Genomic DNA, 19,647 nt, shown 5'->3' with positions numbered 1-19,647 from the left:
AGTTTCTTCAGAGACAAAAAAATCGAATAGGTAAATAGTGCGACACCAATATTGGCGTCGCACTGTTCACCCTCACCGATTAGCAATTTTTTGTCGTTTGAATGGAGCAAACCAGTTACGCCTTACAGTCGTTTGGATTTCGGCTGGAGATGCCCTAAGCCAAGGATTAATAGTTGAATGGAAGGTTTTCTTCTGATGTACATTCTGAAAAAAAATTTTTAAGTTTGAAATAAAATTTCTAAAATAAAAGTTCAAATTTCAAAAGAGCCACTGAAGTCTATAAGGTAATCTCTGGATTCTCCAGCACGTTTCAACATTGAAAACTTTTACGCTATAGAAGTTTTTATATACTAGCTGTTTTGCGTTGTAGACCTCTGCCAATATTTCAATCATATGAAACTTCGATATCTGTTGACACCTTTTTAATCATTTACAGGAGATCATCCTGACAAAGGTCTAGCAGCTTGTAAAATTATTGTAAATAATTTTTCTTTCAAAAATTATTATGAGCATTACATTTTTTCAAGAGATTAAACTGCATCATTTTTATAATTATCACATATCAATAAGTTTAATTATAAAAACTAAGTACTCAACACAAAAAAGTTTCTGAAAAGTCGTAAAAATACTAGAAATTATTCTGTGCAGACACCGGATGTAGCTCTACGTCCAGGGCAAATCAGAGCGCGTCACATCCCGGTACACAGCAGGTACACAACTGCGATACACAACAAGACAGCAGGTACACAACCGCGGTTCACAAAAAAGAGGTGACGTGGCGTGCTCTTTAATTGCTGACTTCGTAATTAATTTTGCTGCCCAATCAAAAGAAAATACTGAGGATAGCTTATAAAACCACCAAGAATAAATAGAAAACATGCAGTATTACTGGAAAAATAAAACACTTGACAAAAGAAGATATAAAAAGCCTTTAATCTGTGCATGAAAAGCAACAAAGGAAAATAATATACAGTACTTATATAGCTTCATCATTAATCATTTTACATTGGTTAGAATGTCAGATTGGCCTTTTCAGTTGAAAAGCACTGATCCGGAAAATACAAAGAACCAAAGCATAGAGCTTCTGCTTTAGCAGAATTCGCTATATACAACGACCATAATTCGTTCAGGAAAAAATATCCATCTAAAAATTGGTACCAGCTTGTAGAGAAGTTAATTGAAGTCTTTCTGAAGTTTCCAAATAAATTATCAGCAATTCAGCCATTGATTGCTGGCTTCTTCAATAAATATCAAATTATAAACATATATACTAGCGCTTGTTTCCCATAATGTCTGAAAATTTTACCAATAAAATGTTAATTGGAAAACCTTTCAATGTTGAGAAACTACCCACTTGCATCTTTTTCAAGCTCATTGCTCTGCTTCAAGTCTGGAGCTTAACCATTCGATTATGTAACTAATAATCTCTTCTTTTTCAGGTTCGAAGAGTAAATCATGCAAGAAACCATCATAAAGTTTGATGATTTTGTCAGATGAAGAAGCCTCCTTGTATAGCATCTTAGAGCCAACAGGGTCTGTTACAGTATCTGCAGCGCCATGAAGGACTAGAAAAGGAACCGTTAATCTCTTCAAGTTCTGCTGTAAGTAATAGGAGATACGAAGAATCTCATATCCAGTTCTGACTCTAATGGCGCCAGTGAATACAAGAGGATCAGAGTACTTAGCCTTCAAGGCCTCAGGATCACGAGATACAGGTGGTCCCTTCTTATTTGCAGCACTGAATTGGTATGTTGGGACAAAAAGCGAGAAGATTGGCGCTAATGCCTGCCAATGCAAAAGAAATGAAAAATTAGAAGGGTAGTTATTCTGAAATTAAAGTAAAAACTTGCCGGAAAGAGAATAAACAATAGATGCCATTAAATGTTATTGTAAGTTTGTTGAAGTATTTTCAAGCAAATAATGTATAGGCATTACTCGATTTTCTTGTTGAAGTTCATCAGTTATACAGAAGCTCGTGAATTAAATTTTACTGATTTTTTTGAAGAAAAAAAATGCATGGATTTATGAGCCTAGGAACCTGAGAAACCTTAGCCAGAAAAACTCAAATTATAGACGGGCCTTGGACTTCATGAAACCACACCAGACAGAACTATAATACAGCAGAGCAATTTTAAGAAGAATAAGTTTAATGTTTCCGACAAATGTTCTTATACAGGATTTATTCGAAGTTCCTTTACAGGTCGGAAGTTAATATCCCAAATTTGAAAAATTGGAAATTTTTTAATAAACACCAATCTCCAGTATTTTTGGGGGAGTGAAGTACCCTTATTAAGTTTCACATGGCGTAAGTGCCACAAGTATCCCGCAGGACATCGTGAGAAAGATAAAAAAATAGAGCGCTTTAAGCCTTTGAATTTGTAATAGGACGAATGCAAATTCAAAGGTGTACAAAAAAAATATCAATGAATTACATTCATTTCAATGCAAAATTATCCGCTTAAAATGCTGCTCATTCAACTATTTTATCAGAATGTTCCGAGAGATTTTTTTTCCAAGATGAAGATAGCAGGACAAAAAGGATGATTGAAAAAGCGATGGAAATGCATACTTAGACTTAATTAGGGACGGCTTTTTATTGCTTCTTAAAGCTTCTTTTTAATACAAAAATTAAAATTTTATATAAGAAATTTCTTTTAGAAGTAGTAATAAAACCGTCCCAAACGAACGAAACTTTAATGACCAGGCATCATCAAGATGGACACAGAGTGAGTGTGGTAGGGAGCATGAATGCCCAACCCTTTGTCTTGACTCAACATGAACTAAGAAGTAAACAGATATTGATTATGTTGTATATATCTATCAACCCTTTGTCTTGACCATCCCCAATATAACACCATTGATACCGCAGTACTGCACCTTCATGGTACATAGATAAGTAGCATTTGAGACGGAAAAAATGTTTCGGAGGTTGAGCATCTGCTGCTCTCTTGAACCTCCTTAGAAGTTATTTTAAAAATATTGCAACAGAAGGTAGAAAGGAATTCAAATGGATGTTCTTACTGCAACAATTGGATGAGATGGCTGAACACGAATAGCTGGAGATGTCAACACCACACCCTTCACGCTGGCTTCTACCTTAGGGTCCAGTACGGCCTAAAAATCCAAAGAAACAGAACAAAAGGAGCATTGAATCACTAATACCAATTCCCTGGGTGTTACAGAACTAGAAGGCCAATAGATGAATATGCAAAGCAGTAATTACTAACCTTTAGAACAATAGCACCGCCTGTTGAATGTCCAAAACAAAAACATGGTAGCCCATGATTTTCCGTTAAAACCTTGTCCAAAAAGGCTTTCTGTATGCAATATATCAATTAGAAAACTTACAAAATTTAAACAGGTTCATATTTAAAATCACATAATTGAGTTATTACCAGGTCATTGACAGCATAATCAAGAGAATGGACATAGCCGTGCAACCCATCACTTCCACCATGCCCTGTGGATTAAAAACATTGCATACAGAATTTGAGCTCGAAGAAGAAAACTAATAATTTGCAGAGATTTTTGAAGTGCTTAAAGCTGAAGAAAAAAGTAAAAATCAAGGATTTCCGCAAATCTTGCTTTGATAAATGTCTAATTTTAACAGAGTTGTAAAACTCAGTTGGATTTGTCTTTTATGTTATGACAATTTTAATCAACAAACTTCTATCATAAATGGACAAACGTATGGATGTAAAATATTGTATAATGTTGGATGGGTAGGGTAAAATATTGATGTCTAATTTTTTCTTGGAATATAAATTTATAGCATCTTCCTATTTTATTCCTAACTCATTTAGGAAAATGTTGATCCACAACAGTCCCCATAAAAATTTCAAGACATTCCTCTCAAAGAGAAGAGCCCTAGTGGCCAAGATGACAAAATTTTTTTCTTTCTACTATCATATTTTGTTGTTCAGGTGCAAGAGTTCAGGTGCAAGAGGATTCACACATGATGCCCTTTCCTTGAAACAAAGAGGATAAGTTTTGATTAAAATATTCCTTCTCACTATCAAACTTGATACATTTTATACCAGTGTTAAATTAGGTAAGGACCGTTGGTCATTAAAAGAGAAGCATAAAATTAAGTTAAGTTTAGCAGAAATAGGTTGCTCAGATGGATGAGTGGCTTTACACTTAAAGAAATAATATAAAACAAGTATATACATGAAAAGTTTGGAGTAGCTATAGTGGCTTGACCCAATTAAGAGAGTAAATGTATTAGAGGTAGACCTAAAAAAACTTGATTAGAAATTATTAAAATTGACCCTTTTTTATTAGATTTAAATAAAAATTTGATTCTTAATTAGAAACAATGGAGAAAAAAAGGTTTCATGTAGCCGACCCCATGCAGTGAGAAAAAGACTTGATGCTGTTATTGTTTTTGTTGTTGTTAAATTAGGTAAGGATTATTTTAGGAAATATGAGAAGGATTGTTCTTGCATATGAATTATTTTTCGTGAAAAAAAGCCATGTGCCTGAGCCATCATCTATGAAAATAAAAAACCATCCGATCCTATTAACATAAATGATATAGGTTAGTTCCCATTCAACAACATGAATTAAATAGAAAAGCATGGAGACTTGAGTGGCTTAGGGGGTATGATACTTTGTGAGGTTTGGACATTTGACTCGCCTCATTCTATAGTATGCCCATCATCTCCTTGTGGTTCAATCTTTAGATAAATAATAAGTAGGGTAAAGCACTGTAATATAATTTAGGTCAGGTGTCGATTTTTGAATTAATATTAATTTCATGAATAATCTAGGTATATAGAGTATAGACGATAATAAAGGAGAATACATGATTTTTATAAATACGTTTCCAGCAATACAACAGCTATGGTTCCATTAGCAACATTTTATTTTTGGGTTTCTTGAGTAAGTTATTTAGTAAGAAAATTCGGTTGAAGACTTTATATGTGGTATTTTGCCCCTAAATATATTATCTACATTTCCTTTGAACTATTTTTAGAAACATGTGAGAAGTACAAAGAAGAATCCTCACCTAATTGAGCCATCAAACATGTATCTAGCGGAGTTTCTCTACTTCTTCTTGCTTTAGTCCTTCCATTTCTACAACAATTGTTTGTTCCAAAGACACGTACTGGCTTGATGCTGTATGAATTAGTTTTGACATGGAGGCTTGTGTTCATTCTATGAAGACTCCCTCAGAGGCTTATCATATATCTTTTGTATGCCCTACTTTCTTACAATAATTACAAAATATACCTTCTTGATTATTGTATATTGAACTTTGGTAGACCACACAAATGAACTTGGATGGCTCAGTCATACTTGCATTTAGTGAAGGGGTTACAATTAGGAAAACACTCTCTTATGAGCGGTGTTTCTACCATAACGCGTTGCCTCCCTTTTTCACTTTTGATAGTGAAAAATACTTTGTTTAGATTAGGAAGGGAGTCCTTTCCAATGTGTACTTAATCGTTATGTTTAATGCAGCTAAAAAATCATATATTATTTCTCCTAGAAAATTTTGTAGCATACCAGCACTCCATTGCATCTTATTTAATACAGTAATAGCAATCGAGTCTAAGACAACAACAGTAATCTTGAGCATGTAATTCTTTGATAACATGAAGGAAAAAGATGAGATTTGAATTCAAGGTTTAACCTTCCACCCTTTTTTTAATACAACAAAATTCCATGGCGAACGAGGCACTTAACCTTTGGAAACATCTAATTACATAATGATTACTAATCAGAATTATTAGTGCAGACCAGACAAGTATTAACCAAGTTTATATACACGGAGACGGGAGAACTATTCTATAGCTTGTACACAAGCAATCACACGGACGGCAAGGCTGCAATCCCAGGGGTTGTCAACTTACTAAATTAAAAGAAGAAAAAAAAAACTTCTACAACTTCATTGTACATTAGGTGAAAAGTAAAAACTTCCACAAAAAACAAGTCTGTCTGTCAGTTGGTTGAAGAAAACGTAGATATGCAGTTCCATTATAGAAATCTCTTAAGGTTAAAAAATAAACTATCAGACTGAATGGTAATGATTAAAGATTGATATCCTTATGGCGAGAATATTACAAAAAAGGAAAAATCTAGTTTAAATCTTACTAAATGTTAATTTACACATAAAGATATTCCTCATCTGACCTGACTTGTCTTAAATCAAGGTCTGGGCCAACCTTGAGCCAAGTGATACAATGGTTAGGCTCTTTCATAACCTGAAAAAACTGAATTGAATGCTTCTGAAAATTAATCAGCGCAAATAGACTTCTAGGATTTTCAAGTTATCTAAAAGCCAAGTAAATACGGTGTTTAACAACTATTTAGTTTGAAAAGAAATAAATATCAGCAGGTAAAGTCGACATAATTTGCATTAGTTATATCAAAAACGAATGAAACAAACAGTTATAAGCTACATGCATTAGGTCTCAACAAGGGCATATATTCCTTATCCCACCCCTTCTTTATTAGCGATGGTCCTTGTCAGCATTTTTTTACTGCTGACAACATGATAATTTGAAGAAATTGATACATAAGAGCCATCAAAGAGCAACTCATACAATTTATAGCAGCCTACATTTACGATCTCATCGATGTTATCCTGTAAGCAGAAGTTCTTACCATATGACCAAGATGATGATATTTTACGCAATTCACATGAAACGTTCTATGCTTATACTGCATTTATACTATTGCGGTGGGCTTTTGATGGAAAAATACAACATGCTCGCAGCCCTGAAGCAGAGTCAGAACAAGTTGAAAGCAAAGGCATTATCTCAGAAGATGTTGTAACTTTATTTTTTTTTTTTCCGAAGTTGTAACTTGTAAGCAAAGGCATTACCAGAGATAAAGTCTTCAAGGTGCCTATTTGAAATGCACAATTTTTTCCTGCAGGCGGCACATATACAGGTACTTAAAGTTGTCCCTGCCATGCTACAAGAGCGTGTACAAGGTCTACCTGTCTCGTCGCAAGTGTTGCGCTAGTTCCCACCTAGCACGCTATGAGCGTATAGGTGGTCCCCCGGCACGCTACGAGCGCCGAAAATAGGATTTGAGATTTAAGGTTTAGAGGGCGTTATACATTAGCAAGAGAAGTGGCAACGATGTCAATGTGATGATGACAGCGATGACGATGGCAACAACACCGAAATATCTCCTCTCTCTCTCTCTCTCTCTCCCTTTCTCTATTTTTTTTTCTTTTTATCTTCTTCTTTTTACTTAATAATAATTATATAAATAATAATAGTAATAATACTAATGGCTAATACTATTAATAATATTAATTATACTATTAATAATAGGGATTTTTACATACATAACACTTCAAACTATTATATTTACTTATCTAACACCCAAAGTATACTATTTATATACATACCACCTAAATACACCCCGTTTCTTCTAAAATACCACTCTGTCAGAACTCCGCCCCGACTCTACCCTTTGCGCGTGAAATTCCTTCTTCTTCTTCACTGCCTCGCTGGAGTATCTAGACAACTTAGGAATCGAGACCCACCCGCTTCCATCTTCATTGATGCCATGGTAAGGCTTGACAGAACGAAGCGTCTGGAGCCTTTTCATCCTCTTGACCCTTTATATCTTCCTCAACTTGAGCCGTCTCATCTCCTATACAAAGAAAACATAGTTTTCCTCCTTAGCATCATCTAGTTGCAGATATCATAGGTACGAGAACTCCACCGCCGATAGATTTGGGCTTCAGCTTCTCTTTATTCTTCTTCTTCTTGGATTTCTTCAGCTCGTCAGTGATCAATCCATCCTCCACCTCTCTACTCTGCACCCGGCTTCTGCAGTGATCAGGAATCTCATGATTTTCGTGGCAACCAAATTCAATTTTTTTTCTTGCTTATGTTTATATAAATGTAATTGAATAGAGAATTTACAAAACTGAAAATATGTAATTCAGAGATAAAAAATGGAACTAGGTGACTTAAAAAACATAATCTAAAGCTCATATTCACACATTTGCCGCTGCTTCCGTGATTGCCTTCTCCAGCGACCTCTTGTCGCGATTTCCTGCTCCGGTGGCGTCACAGATTTCAAAAATTTTGGGGTGGAAAAAGGAAGATTTGTCTTCCTCTTACCACGTAGCTGGGTCGGGTAGACGCTCAAGCGACGAAGAAGAAGATATTTCACAAGCGAAAGGTAGAGTCGGGACAGAGTGGTATTTTTGATGAAACGGAGTGTATTTAGGTGGTAGGTATGTAAATAGTATATTTTTGATGTTAGATAAGTAAATATAATAGTTTGAAGTGTTATGTATGTAAAAATCCCTTAATAATATTAAGATAAAGGGGGAGAGAGGATGATATGGCTGCTGTAGATAAGAAATGTTTAGTTTAGGTTTATGAAGACGTAGTGGGTTACGGGCTGTGGTGTGAAGCGGTGTTTGGTTCAACTATTGTTTGAGGAGGGAATATGAGCTTGTTGTTTGGCTATGAGGGGATTTCTAACAGAGGGAGTTCGGTTCGGATGAGCTTAGGAAGATCAGCAACTGTGGAGTTAGCTAGGTGGATCGATCGAGTTAGCTGCGTTGAGGGTTGAGCTTGGCGAGACCGGAATCGAAGAGTTTCGATAGGCAGCTATGGAGGTCGAGGGTACTTGGCTTGCACACGGGTTGTATGCAAGCGTCGTGAATGGGATCTATAAGGAAGTGCAACTACTTCAATGAACGGAATTAGGGCCTGAATCGGAGCAAGGTTGGCATGTTGTAAGCCTTGCGGGTTGGGTCAAGTTCGACTATTAGAGAGAGGAAGAATGTGAGGGAGAGTCAGACGTGTAGATCGAAAAGGGTGCGGCTATATGGAGGAGATGATGGGCTACAAGAAGGTCGAGCATGGGTATCGACTGGGTCAAGGTTGTTTGCAGCATAGGGAGGAGATGGGAGATTGTGTGGGTCGTGCGAATGAGTGCAAGTCGGAGAGGGATCGGCTGTGTGCAGGAGGAAGAAGAGGTCGATTCAAGATTTCGGGTGAGGGGCAATAGTTCGGATGTGGAGATCAGGCAGCAGGTGTTGAGCAATTGAGGTGTAGGAGTTCAGTCATGGGTAGCTACGACAAGATCTAGGTTGGAGAAGTCGGGCATTTAAGTGAAGGTCATAGAGTGTGAGAAGGCAAGGGAGCATGCAGATGAGATTGCGGCCTGAGAAGTCAGAGCAGATCGGTCGAGAGGAAGGGAACTTGTGTGCGGGATTTCAGAGCATGGAAAGAGGGGAGATCAGATAGATATTAGAAAGCAGGAGAGAAAAATGAGTTTATGCAAAGAAAATAAGCGGGATTTGCATGCTCTATTCGAAATGGCGTTGAATGTAGAGGGCATGGGATACTGTAGCAGCGGTGGGATGGGATTTGAGCAAGATAGTAGAGCAGAGGTAATAATTTAGGCCCTTTTTATTTTTATTTTTTCTTTGGAGGACGAAAAAAATATATATATTTTAAAAGGATTTTGAAAAATTAATTCCCCAAAATCCCACACAAGAAACTCATAAAAATATTTTAATTATAAATTATTTACTCTAACAAAATATAATTTCTTTACACTTAAAGCCTTAATAAAAAAAAAACTAAAGAAGTTGATTCTCTCCAACCAAACAGAAAAGAAAGAAAATTTGAGTTTTAGACCTGCCCTCTTCTCTCACCTGCAAAACAAAAAAAAAACATTTAAATATATCCATTCACCGGTTGAAGCAACAATTGGCTTGGACACCCTCGTGCCAGTCGCCGCTTAAACCGGCGACTATAACTAGATTATTATTATTTTTCTTTTTTTATTATTTATTTAATTTGATTTATTAACTTAACTAGTTAAAAAAAATTGTACTAATTTGGATAATTGTTTTCATCTTGTTTCATGATGATAGTCTTACATTCTATAGAATTCCCTCATTGTATTTGATACTAAAGATATCAAAAGTTTCAATGAAATTTAAAAGAACAACAAAAATTCTTTGGTCTGTACCATGAAACAGTGGTATTTATAATAAAATCGACTGTCATTCCCATGAAAAAAAAAGTAATATTCGCATTGACTTTTAATAAAAGAACCTCTCTCTCATTAGATCTTCCATCCATGCTTGGTAAAGTACAACCTTGCAGTTGCTTTTTTACACACCCTTAACTTGGAAGGCTTTAGATTTTTCTTTCACATATTTGTAAATCCCTAACTATTTTCCCTCGTTGAAGACTAATACAGTAATACGGGATGCACATATAATATGCCTGAATGAGTGCAACAAAATATATAAATAGGTTGCAAATAATAAGAATATCAAAAGGTTACAAACATAATAATAGAAAACATTAAAAAAAAAGATTTACAAAATCAATTAACTCTAGAAAATAAAATTTTAGAACTTGAAATGCAGCTTGGTTCTAAGAATTCTATACTCTGCAATCAAATGGGACTCCATTTTTAATTGCCTTTACTTTTGCATAAAAAGAAAATAAATCTTAATCCAAATCAATGCAGAACCATCAGGGTTTTGCTCACTTTGTAATTATAGGTGAGGGTGGCCATTCGAAAATCAAAGACACTTGAAGATGTCATTCACAAGCAAGTGTACGAGTTAAATGAGATGAAATTCCCAACGAATACATGCTTAACTCTAACAACCTGAGACAAATAAGATCCTTTTGAAAGCATCAAACATTCTTTTATGTTCTAGATGAAGCCATTTACACCAATTGGTTACCGATATCAGATTAAACTATGAATTAACCATAGCAAATTTGCTTTAATCACCAATAATATCGCTTCACTCACAGACTACTAACTTTCACAAATCCCAGAAGGAAAAAGAGCAACGATAAAAAGAATTAAGAAATGAATGAAAATGAACATTACTGCATTGTCAAAACTTACCGATCCAGTCCATGGCATAAACTTTTAATCCACTTTCGTTCAGTTGCCTTGCAAAGTGATTATATCTTCCACTAAAAACATAAATGGTATAAATACAATTGATTTAACAAATTAACTGAAAATCACCAATAAGAATGAAAACATTAGCAAAGGAGCATACCTGTGCTCATTCAGGCCATGCAATAGAACCAGTAATCCCCTGAAGAATACAGACTAGTATCAATATTTGCTAGAAATGGATAATGATAAGAAATTGAATCTTTTCATTTAAAAAGAGAGAGAGCTTAGGCTGCCTACCGACTTCAAGACATAGGAGGCTTGATTATACATAGAACAGCGCCAGACTGGACAATTGTGCATATCATAGGTGATAGGACTACGTATTAATTTTGTTAATTGAATAGAACATTATCTTACAATAATACTAGAGGAATAGGACTTGTTGCGTGCTAGAATATTCGCGGCGGTAAAGTAGGGAAGCTTTTATCTTAGCGTTGCATGGATACCCAGCACACAAACATATAGATTAAAAACACAAGTATTTTTACGTGGAAATACCCTGAAAAAAGGGGAAAAACCACAGGGGTCACTCCCAGTTGAAATAATTTCACTAGTATTTGAATACATTACAAAAATAGTTTTTAAACTTGAAGACGATTATATTACAAAGTTCCAGAAAGTGGATTGAACTTTATATGGGTAATAGTTGTCGGGCATAATCCTGTTGTCGGTCGATGAACAGGCGGAAGTCTGACGACGGTTGGGAAGAACTCTTGCGACATTCGGAAAGAACTTCGATAGTGGACTGGAAGAACTCTGGCAGTGGCCGAGAAGAACCCCGACGACGGTTGGGGAGAATTCCGATGGTGATCGATCAAAATTCCTGCGGTGGCCGGGAAGAACTCCGGCGGTGGTCAAGAAGAACTCCGATGACGATCAGGAAGAATTCCGACGGTGGTCGAGGAGAACTCCAGTGGTGGTCGAGAAGAACTTCGGCAATGATCGGAAAGAACTCCGACGGTGGTCGAGGAGAACTCCGCGATGGTTAGGAAAAACTCTGGCGGCAGTCGCTAAGAACTCTGGCGACGTTCGAAAAGAACTCCAACGGCGGTCGGGAAGAACTCTGATGGCGATCAGGAAGAACTCTGGCTGTGGTCAAGGAGAACTTCGACGATGGTTGAAGGCAAGAGAGCTCCTCAAATTTTTTCCTTTCCTCCACCTTTTCTCCTCCTCTCATGTGAAGAATTGTGGTATATTTACAATTTTTTTTAGTGTGGGTCAAAAGGTAAGTTTGCGTCGTTGGCCTTGGTAAATAGCCAAATTATTTCATTAGCCAACTGGATGCTGCTGTTTTTGAAGGTAAAGTTTATTTATATCTAAGAAATAAAGTTTCAATCAAAGCGATAGCACGGAATACAAAATTATTTATATTTGATTGACTTTTATGTAAATTACAATCTTCCATTTTGTAAAATTTAAACCGAAAGAGCTAGAAATTTTCGAATTCCGATCTCCAATGTCAGACTCTCTAAACACAAACATTCTCTGCTTCAAATACTTGCTTCATATTTCAAAAAAATAAAAGAACGGCACTTACTTGGTTCGGACGGAAACGGACGTCCACGATTGCGTGAAGAGCGTATCGCCCCGATCCGTTGTAAAAATGGCGAAATTCCTAACGCTCCTCCCCTCATCTCCTTCCTCCCGCAATCCGATCCTCCTAATAGCCATAGCCCTCCTCGCCGCCACCTCTAGCTCCTTCGGTCGCCGCGGCACCATAGCCGCCGGAACCCTAACTACAACCGATTTCTTCTTCTCTTCCCCACCTCTCCTTCCCACCAATACCGCAGCCTCCTGCTTCTCCTCTGCCGAAACCAAAATCGTCCGCCACCGGAACGGCAGCAGCAGGAGAAGCAAGATCCCATTGAGGATCAGCTGAAGACTCCTTAGGGCACGGAGCGAGAACAGAGCCCGAACCCGCCCGCTCGCTCCTGAAGTCAGCATCACCGGCCTCGCCGTTCCCACGCCGATCGCATCCATATTCGCCGGTCGCTTCCAAACCCTGTCACCGGAATACCTTAACTTCCTCTTCTTTCTCTCCTGAAGGAGCTGCCGTGGAATCTGTGTCGCCGGAACGCTGGTCCCGATGCAAATCATCAAATTTCGAACAAATGAGATGAATTAACGAACAAATTAATTTGAACTGTGGCGGATTATTATTATTATTTTTTTTCAGTGGAAGAGAAATTAGATGGAAACGTTTAGGAATTTAGAGACCGCAATCTTATTTTGAAGAGAATGGGCAATAGATAGATAAGAATGGCGGAAACAACGGAGAAATGAACTGAGAAAGGTACATATAAAACTGTTGCAGAGGGCCAAATTGGTAACTATAGGTCGTTCCCGTCCAGACTGACGGGGTTGAGAGGAGGCACGTGTCCGAATTGAAGAGAGTAATTGACGCGTGGGCGTATGTGGCGAACGTGCGCGGAATCGCTAGAAAGGCGGTTGGCGACTAACGTAATCTACGGATGGAATAATGCCACGTGTGGACGGATCACTCGTGAGACATGCCGGTGGGACCATAAACGATGACAGTTGTGAATTTGTAACGGACTTGTTGAGAAGATGAAAGAAGCAGGTGGTGGTCTATTTATTGTTTTTTGTTATTATATAAAATTTATTAGGAGTAAAATATTATGATTATTCAAAAGTATTAAGATAACGTCCCAAAAAAAAAAAAGTATTAAGATTTGGTCAAATTTAACCACCTTTATTTATATATACATATAAATACACACGATAAGAATTTCTATAATTATTTTTAAAAGAATATGAATACTATGGAGATTAAGTTAAAAAATAAAGAATAGTATGTTATTCAAAATAAGATAAAGCGCACGAAGCTCTTTATAAAAATCAAATAAAAATAAGAAATTAATTGAAAATGAAAATTAGCTCTCCAAATGGCCAAGACAATTTAGTTGAGGCTAATTTGAATGGTTCATTTTTGTGGCCTAAGTTTCGGCAAATATTATAGTTTCTTGAATAGTATGACTTTTTAAACTACTAAAGCCAATCTCATGGTATTGAGTGCTAGAATATTAGTGATAGTAAAAAATCGAACCTAATGTCTTTTGGCAATCAGGTTTTCGCGGTGGGTTTTCTGGGACGCTGTGATGGCCTGTCATTTTGGCCCCAGGCAACTGGTGTCTCTATGACTGGATTCTGGCTATCTCTTTGTGCCGGGCTTTGATGCCTCATTGATGTAGACCTATTTTTCTGAGTCGACATGTTTAAATTCTTAACTGTTTTCCTTTCTGCTTGGTTTTATTTTCTGGCTTGGGTGGTATAATTTTCTATACTTACTTGTAACTAATTATTTGTTGGTGTTTTTTTTGTAACTTTTCTTGATTAATACATGGGCTTTTACCACAAATTTTCCCAAAAAAAAAAAAAGTCTAACTTTGATATGAATATCTAGCATCACATAATAAAATAAAGGGCATAAGAGATGTTAGAGTTTTCATTGAAAATTTTAGATATGGGAAAAATTCATGAGTCCGACTCAGCTAAAATGATTTAAGTATATAAGTATTGGTTATAAAGATTTACTCGTCCTCTTGATTGGAGAAGATGTATTACAAGAGCATAAGTTGTTGGCGAAGCCTCCTATAAGGGAGGAGGAAAATAATGTTGAGATGGTAAGGGATGAGAGATGTGGTCCGACAAAATTGATTCAAATAACAACGGACACCACCATAACGATTGTGCAACAATAATTCAATGGCGGTCCAATAGTTGTGATCGAGCAATGGTGTGATGGTAGTCGTTAGACAACGGCGGTGGTCAGGTGGAGGTGGTCTAACAAGGTTGATCATGTGATATCAATTCGTTGGAAGTGTTCAAACGACGTTAGTCCAAAAATAGCGGTCAAGTATAGCTCTAAGATTCTTCAGATCTGTTAGCCTTCTCAAATTTTAAGTCAATGTCGAATTTATGCTAAGAATGTTAGTCTATTTATAATTTAATAAAAGTCGCGTTCTTCGTAATAATAACCAAAATTAAAACATTTCATTGGATTACCTAGAGTGATTTCCATGATCATAAGATTGTTTTAAAACGTTTGAGGTCTTTAAGGATGTCATTATTAAGTGAGTTTGAGCTTATTGGGTTTTCCTCATCGAGAGGCTCAATTTGAATATGAGCAATGCACAATATAAAATTTTCAATTATACTTCAAGTACTAAATGTGGGGTCATTTGAAGTCAGATTAGATTATTTTTGTTGTCATTATGTTCTTCTCATTGAGATAACCAACTCATTTATAAGTTCATTTAAATTAGCATTAGATGACTATGAATTTAATTCTGAAAATTTACTGTTTTTAATTTTTATAAAAATACATATTTGATCAAGTGAATTTCCCGTCACTTAGTCATGTATAAATACCGATTAGTCATGTACAAATTGGGTGATGGCTAGTCGAAGGATCTTAGACAGGCAATGATTAGTAAGGGGACTGTGGTCGTGCAATGAATGTCAAAAAGATCATAGTCAGGTGATAGAGGTCAAGGACCACCATCAAGCAATGATGGTCATTGAAGGTTAGATGATTATAATCAAGCGACGGTTGGTGCCTGATCAAGAAAAATTTGGCTGGTTATGCATTTGACTTCAAAGTTTTCAATTTGAATATGCATCAAGATTTGCGCATGATCAAGGCAATTTTTGATGACTTATGAGTTTAATTAAGGTTAATCCATATATACACATACCAAAACATAACAAAATCTTATAATTCATAGAATGCAGCACATGGACATCCCTTCAAATGTCTATTTAACATCATATATTTTATTTAATTTTTAAAATATTAAGCTGAATATTTTTGTAAATGTTTTTGTTTATTATTTTAAAAACATTTAAAATAGTTTTTAAGTATTTTAGCCAGCACCCACCTGTTGCCGACCAACACCATGCATCCCACCAATGACGTCCCTGTCTAATTCATGACAACGCCTGCCGTGGCACCACCGACCTCTTCCAAATTGCAAAACAAATTATCTAATATTATATTTAATAAATATTAAATAATATAACATGTTTTTAAATTATTAAATATCCTTTTTTTCATATTTAAACATAAACAAAATAGAATAAAAAAAATTCAAAGGATAAGATCTCCACAACTTCCTATCTTCCAGAAACATGAAGGTATTAATGGAAATTCAGTAGCTTAAATAATGTAAAAAGCAGTCAAAAGAGAAGGGCAAGTGCCATGAGAGCCAGCACCAGTTTTGTTGACTATCATCTTCACCATCACACGTTCAAATCTAGAAGCATTTCCTGTGAACAATGGACGGCCCAGATTCATCATACTCTGCCTTGGCAATCCACATCTGCCATTAAAGAGATATCATTAGTTTTTGCACTGAAAAAAGAAATTGATGGAAGCCTGTGATGTCAACTACTACAAGTAAGCTTTCAAAGGCAGAATAAACTAGCTCAGGATATCCATTTATAAACTGTATTAAAATGAACTTAATTTGTATTGAGATTAATACAATCCAAATTAGCACACAACGCTAATCTTAAAGTATATTGTTTCTCGTTGAAATAACTTGTGCATGGTTACCTTATTTCAGAACTGCGGCAAACAAGTCACATGCATATGATAAAGACAGAAATAATAACAACATTTAACTATTCCTGAATACAATCAGCGATACAAATTTCAAGGGAAAAATGACACTAATGTGTAGGGGGTGTCAATTTTGGGTCAAAGGTCGGGTTCGGGTCGAACCCGAAACTGACCCGGCACTATTCGGGTCAACCTGAACCCGACCAGCTTCAGGTCCCGGTCAACCCGACATGACCCGAATGATCCATTTCCACCAAAAAAATGCTAGTTTTCGGGTCCAAAAAGGGTTAATCTTCGCTTTTCGGGTAAAAAAATGGGTCAATCTCGGGTTGCCGGGTCAAAATCGGATTTTTGGGTCAAAACGGGTCAATTTCCGGTGAAAGTGTTAACACGAACCCGACCCGATTTTTGAAACGGATCGAAATGTTGAAGAACCTGAACCCGACCCGTTTTGGATTCGATTTGACTCTAACCCGAAATTTTCAAATCGGATTCAAGTCGGATTTTCGGATCGTCTCAAATATTGACACCCCTACTAATATGTAATAGTTACTGTAATTGCTTGGTGGAATGTTAGATGAAAAAGGAGCGAGATCTACCTGTTGGAAAGTACTCAGAGATGCCAAGATAGAACCTCCTATCCAAACACTGTACTTCCTCTCAGGTGGAGCCACCACCTTAATCTTCATGCTACTAGGCGCCAATGCATTGATCTCCTTGTTCATCCTTTCTGCAATACCAGGGAACATTGTGGAACCTCCACTCAACACTATATTTCCATACAAATCCTTCCTTATATCCACATCGCACTTCATAATCGAGTTGTATGTTGTCTCATGGATGCCTGCTGCTTCCATACCAATTAGTGATGGTTGGTAGAGGACCTCAGGGCAACGGAAACGTTCAGCCCCAATGGTAATCACTTGCCCATCAGGCAACTCATAGCTCTTCTCCACAGAAGAGCTGGTCTTGGATACCTCAAGCTCTTGCTCATAATCAAGAGCAATGTATGCAAGTTTCTCCTTCATGTCCCTAACAATTTCACGCTCTGCAGTAGTAGTGAAGGTATAGCCACGCTCAGTGAGGATCTTCATGAGATAATCTGTTAGGTCACGGCCGGCTAAATCTAGACGAAGGATTGCATGGGGCAGAGCATAGCCCTCATAGATTGGGACTGTGTGGCTGACACCATCACCAGAATCCAGAACAATGCCTGCATTTGAGAACCAAAACCACAATTAGTCACATAGCAGCATTGAGACCTCCATTTGCTTGAATTAGGAGTGGATTAGGTGTTGCGATCACTTTAACACATTTTGTGAAATACATGAAGTAAAGAAAGAGAACAAAAGTTCCACATCAGATTTTTAATTTTAAATAAGTTTTTTATTCTATAATTGGCTTGAAGGGGCACTCCACCTTTTGATTCCACATGTAAGGCAGAAGGACCTATAGCATATAAGCACTTGAAAAAAAAAAAATTCTACCAGCTTTCAAATGAGCATGGGCAATCTAAATTAGTTCAAATATATGAAGGCAATTGAGAAAAGTGAACTTTTTAGAAACAATAATGATTTGAAGAGTTTACACTTCAAAAGACGACACTAAAACACAAACACAACATTTTGAGAACCTTAGAGGCAGTTAGGGACTAAATATGACATCGATTGAACAGTTTAAACCCAAACAAATCAAGCATTTTGACGACAATAACAATTTGCAGGCGTAAACATGATGTTTAACATAAATGGGTATAGCACGTTAAAGTTAACGCAAAGCTATGAAAATACTTTAAATTCCAAGAAAGGCAGATAGTTTTTTGTTTTTTTATTTTGGTGGGGGTATAACATGTTAAAGTGAACCACCTGTAAAGCAATATTATAATAACAAAAGGAAAAATTAAAAACTGCAAAAAATTGTAACTACTATATATATTGCACAAGACAGAATCTTCCAACAAAAATAACATCTGAACTTTAATACATTGAACCAATAAATGGAGCCAAGCATAAATTGTACTTAACATCAAAATTCACCCTCGAAAATCTCTTCCAAAAAGCTGTCAAGGTACGAGTCTTGCTCACCTGTTGTGCGACCACTTGCATACAAAGAGAGCACTGCCTGGATAGCCACATACATAGCAGGGGCATTGAAGGTCTCAAACATGATTTGGGTCATCTTTTCCCGATTAGCCTTAGGGTTAAGAGGTGCCTCCGTAAGAAGAACAGGGTGCTCTTCAGGAGCCACTCGAAGCTCATTGTAAAAAGTGTGATGCCAAATTTTCTCCATGTCATCCCAGTTACTCACAATTCCATGCTCAATCGGGTATTTCAGAGTTAAAATACCACGCTTTGATTGTGCCTCATCTCCAACATAAGCGTCCTTTTGACCCATGCCAACCATTACCCCAGTATGACGAGGACGACCAACAATGCTAGGAAAGACCGCTCTAGGAGCATCATCTCCAGCAAATCCAGCCTAATTTGAAACGGTAAACATAGCATCAAAGATTTTTCAAATTTAAACACTAAGTTAAATGTACAGCTACAGTGAATATTAGATGTAGGATAGCATAAAATATATTCCTTTATAAAAGTAAAGGTGCGCAGTAATATTTCTTTACATTTAAAAGAAATTATTTACCTTAACCATTCCAGTACCATTGTCACAGACAAGAGGCTGAATATCTTCACCGTCTGCCATCTTCTATAACTGAATGAAAATAGCATATATGTCAATCAAAATACAACAATACAACTTGTACTGATGCCGCATCAGGATATTAATGAAAAGCTGTAATGCAATAGAAACATAAACTAACTGAAGCTTTGTTTGGGACGGCTTTTTTATTGCTTTTAAAAGCAGATTTTTAGTAAACAAATTTTGGATCTAAATTTTTTTTAGTAAAAAGCTGCTTTAGAAAGCATTAAGAAAGCCGCCATAAACGAAGCCTAAATCATTGAATTCCTATAATAAGCCAAGTCTCTGCTTTCAAAATTTTGATAGAAGATCCAATTATTCAAAATTATGTATGGAACAGGGGCTTAGTTAAACTATGTTAGAACTGGAGCATAACAATACTAGAATATTAAAAGATGCGCAGCAGCTAGTGCATTTGTTGATGCAAGACTTCT

General features: G+C 36.6%; 2 protein-coding genes across 2 annotated transcripts; both read right to left on the bottom strand.

Annotated features, from left to right (window-relative positions):
• Positions 1-919: 919 nt before the first annotated feature.
• On the bottom strand, positions 920-13,209 carry LOC110109547 (monoacylglycerol lipase). The gene is made up of 7 exons (XM_020840657.2): positions 12,467-13,209; positions 11,030-11,068; positions 10,870-10,940; positions 3,396-3,460; positions 3,228-3,317; positions 3,022-3,114; positions 920-1,785 (listed from the first exon to the last, which is right to left on the bottom strand). Exons 1-7 carry the CDS (start codon positions 13,024-13,026, stop codon positions 1,372-1,374), a joined length of 1,332 nt encoding a protein of 443 aa, XP_020696316.1. The 5' UTR covers positions 13,027-13,209; the 3' UTR covers positions 920-1,371.
• Positions 13,210-16,007: 2,798 nt separating this feature from the next.
• LOC110109543 (actin) lies at positions 16,008-19,240 on the bottom strand. The gene is made up of 4 exons (XM_020840648.2): positions 19,157-19,240; positions 18,598-18,991; positions 17,113-17,726; positions 16,008-16,271 (listed from the first exon to the last, which is right to left on the bottom strand). Exons 1-4 carry the CDS (start codon positions 19,214-19,216, stop codon positions 16,206-16,208), a joined length of 1,134 nt encoding a protein of 377 aa, XP_020696307.1. The 5' UTR covers positions 19,217-19,240; the 3' UTR covers positions 16,008-16,205.
• Positions 19,241-19,647: the final 407 nt, after the last annotated feature.

This window comes from Dendrobium catenatum, unplaced genomic scaffold (assembly GCF_001605985.2).
Source record: "Dendrobium catenatum unplaced genomic scaffold, ASM160598v2 fragScaff_scaffold_489, whole genome shotgun sequence".
In the NCBI taxonomy this organism is placed as follows: Eukaryota; Viridiplantae; Streptophyta; class Magnoliopsida; order Asparagales; family Orchidaceae; genus Dendrobium; species Dendrobium catenatum.
Note: the sequence above shows the minus strand (reverse complement) of the source record. Positions and strands in the feature narration are given on the sequence as shown.

Bases quoted from the DNA above. Each gene is read 5' to 3' on its own strand.
- LOC110109547 (XM_020840657.2), bottom strand. From the start codon at position 13,026: ATGATTTGCATCGGGACCAGCGTTCCGGCGACACAGATTCCACGGCAG. The intron at 10,941-11,029 runs GTATGCTCCTTT...TTATGTTTTTAG, and splicing joins CATGGCCTGAATGAGCACAG to TGGAAGATATAATCACTTTG. The intron at 1,786-3,021 runs GTAAGAACATCC...TTGCATTGGCAG, and splicing joins CATCTCATCCAATTGTTGCA to GCATTAGCGCCAATCTTCTC.
- LOC110109543 (XM_020840648.2), bottom strand. From the start codon at position 19,216: ATGGCAGACGGTGAAGATATTCAGCCTCTTGTCTGTGACAATGGTACT. The intron at 18,992-19,156 runs GTAAATAATTTC...GTTTCAAATTAG, and splicing joins ATGGTACTGGAATGGTTAAG to GCTGGATTTGCTGGAGATGA. The intron at 16,272-17,112 runs GTAGATCTCGCT...CTTTAATGGCAG, and splicing joins CTCTGAGTACTTTCCAACAG to ATGTGGATTGCCAAGGCAGA.